This window comes from Eschrichtius robustus, chromosome X (genome assembly GCF_028021215.1).
Source record: "Eschrichtius robustus isolate mEscRob2 chromosome X, mEscRob2.pri, whole genome shotgun sequence".
Taxonomy (NCBI): Eukaryota; Metazoa; Chordata; class Mammalia; order Artiodactyla; family Eschrichtiidae; genus Eschrichtius; species Eschrichtius robustus.
The window spans coordinates 63,710,569-63,716,703 of NC_090845.1; the positions used below are offsets into that span (position 1 = coordinate 63,710,569).

General features: G+C 59.3%; 1 protein-coding gene across 3 annotated transcripts; it reads right to left on the bottom strand.

Annotated features, from left to right (window-relative positions):
- Nucleotides 1-253: 253 nt before the first annotated feature.
- CITED1 (Cbp/p300 interacting transactivator with Glu/Asp rich carboxy-terminal domain 1) lies at nucleotides 254-5,647 on the bottom strand. 3 transcript variants are annotated; one of them, XM_068533832.1, is made up of 4 exons: nucleotides 5,365-5,375; nucleotides 4,991-5,009; nucleotides 1,400-1,524; nucleotides 254-809 (listed from the first exon to the last, which is right to left on the bottom strand). In XM_068533832.1, exons 3-4 carry the CDS (start codon nucleotides 1,457-1,459, stop codon nucleotides 282-284), a joined length of 588 nt encoding a protein of 195 aa, XP_068389933.1. In that variant the 5' UTR covers nucleotides 1,460-1,524; nucleotides 4,991-5,009; nucleotides 5,365-5,375; the 3' UTR covers nucleotides 254-281. The 3 variants fall into 3 exon arrangements, with proteins under 3 accessions (XP_068389933.1, XP_068389932.1, XP_068389931.1); XM_068533831.1 differs by lacking the exons at nucleotides 4,991-5,009; nucleotides 5,365-5,375 and adding an exon at nucleotides 5,541-5,647; XM_068533830.1 differs by lacking the exons at nucleotides 4,991-5,009; nucleotides 5,365-5,375 and adding an exon at nucleotides 3,779-3,856.
- Nucleotides 5,648-6,135: the final 488 nt, after the last annotated feature.

A 6,135-nucleotide genomic window follows, 5' to 3' on the forward strand; every position in this document is an offset into this window, starting at 1 on the left:
ATGGCAGTGGCAGCAGGAATTCAGTGAGGAGCCTCCCCTCCCCACCCCCGGCCCCACCTCGGTCTTCCCCATTCCTCCCATCCAGCCCAGCTCCCTCCCAGCTATCCACCAGCAACCCCACCATGGGTCTCAGGATTGCTAAAAGAATGTCAGACCATGCCACACCCCATTAGACCTCAATGAAGAGCACCTCCAGTTGGCCCATCTCTTGTAAGTAACTTTTATTTTTATTTACAACAGAATTGGTGGCTTTATTCCTCCATCTTTAGGAACAGTTGGCATCAGCAGCCAGATGGAAAGTCTGCAGTGAAGTCAAACTCATTCTGCCCCAGCCACAGCTCCGGCAGCTCATTGGCTCGGTCCAGTCCCAGTTCCACCACCAGTGACATCAGCACCTCCTCATCCACCGGGTCTGAATCGATGATGGCAGGGCTCTGGGCACCAGCAGAAGGAGAGAGTGACCCCGCCCCTCCCGCCTGAGCCCCGAAGCCCCAGTTTGGCAGGGGCCCTGCCTCCCCAGGTTGGCCTGGAGGGGCGGCGGCCATCCCATGATACTGGCTATTAAGTTTCTGCAGCTGCATACTGGCCAGTAGGTGAGGGGCGGGGTGCAGGTTGAAGGGTGGGGGTTTAGTGGGAGGGGCGGCAGTAGGAGAGCTTATTGGAGATGGAGATCCCGAGGAACTAGTGGGAGCCCCATTGGCCTTGGTTCCGTTCGAGGTTACCCCGGGGTAGTGCAGGATGGCCACTGCTTTGCGATCTTTCACCGCCAGGTTAGAGTAGGCCAGAGAGCTCATCTCTGGGTTGGCATCCTGGAAGACAGAGAAAGGCAGAGCATGGTACCCCTGCTCCAGGCTTTGTTCCTCACCATTCATCAGGCCCAAAAAGTGCTTCATCAGGGGCTAGTGGTGGGGAAGTAGCACGAAGGCCCCCTGGAAAGGTAGGCTCCTTTCCTAGCTCGAGTCAGGCTCAAGTATCCTTCTGCCACCGTGGCTCCGAGCACCGTGCTCAGGCCTAAGTCCTCATGCTGGGCGCCCGCCATCCTAAATGAGTTCACTGCTTTCATCTCCGTCCCCCGACTCTGCCTTCAGCTCTCCATTCTACAAATGGGATCTCCTTGTCCCTCTTCTCAGCCTCACTTTAATCCATTGAGACAATGGAGCGGCCTTTTCCAATTCTGCTTCTCTGCTCCCTTCTCTGCCATCTTTCAATACCCCTAGTGGGTTCGAAGTGACCATGTTTAGGTAGAAGCTATTTTCATTCTCTCCCAAGAAAGCCCTGCTGTCTCCAGTCTGCTAAAGGACACCAGATACCCCAGCCAGGAGGGCCTACCACACGGCCCCGGCCCCGGCCCCGTTCTTTCCGGCTCCAGTGTCTCCGTCTGTAAAATGGCAAAAGTTACCTCCTTCATAGGTGAGGTGCCACCCTTGACATCAAGTGCAGGCCTCGACATAGTTGGCATTTCAGAGCCTTGGCAGAAGTTGGATAAATTGGTGGGAGGTGATGCTGCCAGCTGGAGCTGTTGTGCTGTATGTGAGGGAGAAGAGGTGATAAGGGCAAAGGCTTTATTGACCAAGCAGGTACTAGCAAAGCCCAAAGCTGGGCCACTCCACACAGCTACAAGGCAAGGATGGTGACGGGTTAGACCCAAGACCAGAGTCCACCTGAGCAGAGGGAGGAGATCCAGTTGGAACTTTTGCCTGAGGCAGGAAAGGTGCTAGATTTGGCAAGGTGCTGCCCAGACAGCCAGCTACCCACATCACCAAGAGGGGACACATGTGACTGTTTCCTCATGCCAGTGATGTCAGAGCCCCAAGAGGGGTGCACTATTCCTGATTCTGAGGACAGCAATGTCCCTGAGTAAGTAGCACACTGTCTCAAAGGGCCACTGGCATTCAGATTGGAGGCACTTAGGCCTCCACCAGAACTGGGAGAAAGTAGGAAGGAGTCAGGGCGAGGAAGACCTAGAAAGCTGGGGGCTGCCACCCAGAGAAGGAATAGGTCCCCAAAGCAAATGTCATGGGGCTCCAAAGTCCTGCCTCAGCCATGGTTTTGTGTGAGAGAAGCTGGGCTGATCAGGGTAGTCTGGGGGCTCTGAAGTAGCCAGAGAGCAGCTAGGGATGTCTCAATTTCCTCCACACTGCAAGCCCCCTCCAAGACAGACCTGGCAGCACTTGGTTTTCCCAGGACACCTGCTCTGAGCCCAGACACACTCATCTGTAGTGACAGGTGGGCATAATTCTTCCCAGAGGGAAACTGAGGTACAGAGGTTCAACAGCTTTCCCATCAGGTGGCAGTGGCTCTGGGAGCAGGAGCCAGCACTCCTGTGCCCACATGCCTCATCTGACCGCTGGCCAAATCATCATACCTAGAATGATTCAAATGGCTCCTGAAGAAATGATCCCCTAGGTCAAATGCCAAAGGGATAAGATAAGGGGATGAAGGGAAAAGAATCTCCCCAAACCAGAAAATAATAATAATAAACAATCTCTGAAAACTCTAAAGTTATTTTCCCAGAAGCTTTTTTTAAAAAGCCCCATATATTCTAGCCTTCATGATGAATTAGAGATGTAGAATTTCATATTTATAAATACCTCTTGGCCCAAAGAATCTTCAGCATCTTCAAAAGTCTCTAATCTTTCCAACAAGGCTAGAATTCTGTGACACCTCCCTCCCCCCAGTGGTCATTAAGAATCTGCTCAGACCCTTCTAGAAAGTGGGCACTTACTACCCCTCTTTATCATCTCTGCACCGCTTACTTGTAGGGGAGGGAGGCAAGAAAAATAGAAAAAGGAAGGGGGGGGGGGGGAGAAAACACGAGAAAACAATCGGTTGCTGGGTCCGCCACCACTGCTTGACTGAAGCCCTGTTTCTTCTCTGAGGCAACCAGAGAATATTTCAAGCCAGTGATTACAAGATAAGGAATCTAATCCATGTCGTCTTCAAGAGCCCAGCACCTTCAGTATCAAGCAATTTTCATGTCCTAAGAAAAATGTCGGGGGGGGGGGTGGATGTCCATCTTTTCCTGTTCCTATCCAGCCTTTCTTCTTTCTTTATGCTACCAAGTACCCGAATGTACATAAGAAAAAAAAAATAATAACAGCAGCAGCAACAACAAAAAGAAACAGAAAGAGGAGGAAAAAAAGAAAAAGGAAAAAAAGAAAGAGAGAGCGCAAGAGAAAAAAGTATCTCTGTTCTGATACCAGTTCCTGGGGAAGACCATTTTACCACGTCTCCCCCTTCAGGCTGTGAGCTCCCCTAGGCAGGACCCTGTTTCCATTCAGATCTGTCGCCTCCCATCGCCGCCTCCCCCTCCACCAGCCCCGACCCCCGGCCTGGGTCTGTGCTCCATAGGCGCTCAGTAAGTGTTGTTGTATCCGTCTGAAGAGGCAACCGCATCTCGATCGGAATCCTTGCCCCTGCTTCCCCGATTTTCTGTCTCCCCTCTGCCACCCAGCCCATTCGAAGGCAAAACTTGGCAGCGCGGAAACGTCCCAGCTCTCTCTCCAAGCCTCAAGCCGACCACTGCGAAACAGCTGCGAGAGACGGCTGGGCAACCCAGAGCAACAAGTGCCTCCTCGCCTGCCGGTGCCTCGCGGGCCCGGGCCACCAGTTCCCGGTCCCGCCGCCCGCCCTCCTTCACAGACCGTCCCGTGGGCCGGCAGCCCCCTCCCGCCTAGATGAGGGTGGGAAAGGGAGAGGAAGAAGAGAGAAGGGAGAGGCAGGTAGGGAGGCCGCGTCTTTGACCTGTTGGGGGACCAAAAGTTAAAATGGCACCAACCGGATGGCTCCATCTCGATTGCTATTTTCTCACTCAGGAGAAATTTAAAAATCCAAACAGTACTGCGGCTTGGCTTGGATGCGCTCTAACCAGACCAGTCAGTTTCGCCACCTGAAAACTAAAGGCCCGTTGTTTGCGGACAGCTCGGCCGCCCTCCTCGCCACATCCCAGGTGGAGCCGCCGGAGCTGGGGGCGGCCGGGAGCATCCCTGCACGGTGGAGCGCGAGCACCCAGGCCGCCAGGGCCCCGAGCGTCCGATCCCGCGAGTGCCGTATCAGGAACCGATCGTGGAGACAGGATAGACAGGCGGGGAGGGGCCCGGGGTCTCGGCCTCCGCGGCGAGTTTGGGGCCCCGCGGTGCTGCCGCGCGCGGGGGCGCACTCCGGCGCCGGCTGCGGCCACTCCCGCGCCTCATCAACACTTACTGAGCGCCCGCAGAGCACCCGACGCGGCCGCGGGCTGAGCCTACCCCCTAGCCAAGTCGCCTGTGGTCAGTGCTATCACTCCGCTACGAGAAGAGTGAGAGGCTCGGAGAGGTTCGGTAACTTGCCCAAGGTCACAGCGCTAGAAAGTGGCGGAGCCGGGATTCGCAGCCAGGTCTGTCTGCCTCCAAGTCCGGCGCTTGGCGAGGCAGGGACTCCGTGCGCGGCCCGGCCCTGCCGCCGGCGTTTATAGGCAGAGGGGTGTGTGCGTGGGTGTGCGTGTGTGTGGGGGGGCGTGAGTGTGGGGGAGAGCAGAGGTCGACCAGGCAGCAGAGGCAAGTTGCCCGAATTCTCTAACTTCCATCCCTCAATTCCTCTGAACTCGGCCCGAAAAGCCCCTCTCGCCTTCAGCCCCCGAAGGAAACCTGAGCTTTGTGCAGCCCCAGAGCCGGAGCGTCCAGATGCGGTCCGGGCGATTAGCAAAGTCGGTGGAAGCCAAGCTGGAGAAAGCGCGGGCGCGGGGAGAAAAGGTGCTGCTGTCTCCCCAGGAGAAGCGGGCGCTCGGCCCGGCTGGCCGGCAGGCGGGCGCGCTGGCGAGCGAACCGGTTCGCTGGCTGGCGGGCGGGCGGGCGACGGCCCCTCCGCCCCCCAGCAGAGCAGCTTTCAAACAGAAAACAAGTCCCCCAAAGACCCCCGGCCCGCCTGGCCCCCGCCCGCTCCCTGCGCCCGCTCCGCTGGAGTCCCCGGCCCCGCCGCCCAGCCCACCGCCCTACCGGGCGGCCCGGCTTACCTCCGCGAAGCCGCCTGCCCTGGAGAGAGGGAAGCGCGGAGCCCGGTGAGCCGCGGGCACAGCGGCGGAGCCCCCAGCCCCTGGCACGCACGCCGCCACCGCCGCCGCGAGCCGGTCGCGCTCAGTGCCACCCGACCCCGGGGCGCCTGGGAAAAGCCCGCACCACCGCGCCGCGCCGCCGCCGCACCTCACCGTGCCGCGCCAAGCAGCCCCGGCCCGCGCCCGTGCCCGCCCGCCCGCCCGCAGCTTCGGCGCCTGACTCCGGGGCGGTGGCGGTGGCGGTGGCGGTGGCGGTAGCGGCCACCGCGCTCCCTTCCCGGCGCTGGGGAACCGGGTCTCAAGCCCCCATTGCCGCCCGGAGAGCCCTGACGCACACGCACACGGGAGCAGGCTGGCCTCGGCTAGGAATCCCAGGAAGGACAGACCCTTTTCCCCCTTTTTCTCTCCCCCCCCCACCAATTTCCACGTCTTTATAACCGGCTTAGGGCATTATTAGCACATGTCCTGGCTCGTGGGCGAGTTGGTGGCAAAATCTGAACTGGATACTCACCGAGGGCCAGAGCGGGTGCTGCGCCTTCCTCAGCCCTCTTCCTCCTCGCCAGGAACGACCCTTCTCCGGCGGGCTGTGGGCGGGCAGCCGGGCGGAGCGAGCCTCTTCTCGGCAGCTCAGCGGTGCCCCTTCTGCAGCTGTGCCGCTGGGAACATTTTATAGCGGCGGCTGGCGTGTGTGGCCCTTTAAAGGCGCTCGAGCTGGTGCAGTCACCGCGGATCGTGTGAAAGCGAAGGGCCGGCTGGGGAACGGAGTCCGAGCGGCTCCGCGGGTCCGGCGGCGCCGGGGACCGGCCACGGCTCCCGGGGTGCGGCTGGCGGGCCCAGGCCGTGGTCGCCCCGAGCCCCGAGCCCCCGGCCGACGCCTGCGCTTCTAAAGCGGGCGGGGGCCCGGGCCCCGGGCACAGTCTCTCCCCACCGCCCTGCATGGACTTGCCCAATAAATTCCACTTAGTAATTTCGCTGAGGCGAGGGAGAGCTGTTAGTATCTGTTTTCTGACCTAAATCTAGAGGGTGGTCAGAGCGGGCTTCAGGGGGTTGGGGGGAGAGCTATGGGCTCAGGAAATGACCTAGGGGAGGAGGAAGAACAAGGGACG

Coding starts and splice junctions, on each gene's coding strand:
- CITED1 (XM_068533830.1), bottom strand. Junction 810..1,399: donor GCACCTCACCTATGAAGGAG/GTAACTTTTGCC, acceptor TCTGTCTTCCAG/GATGCCAACCCAGAGATGAG.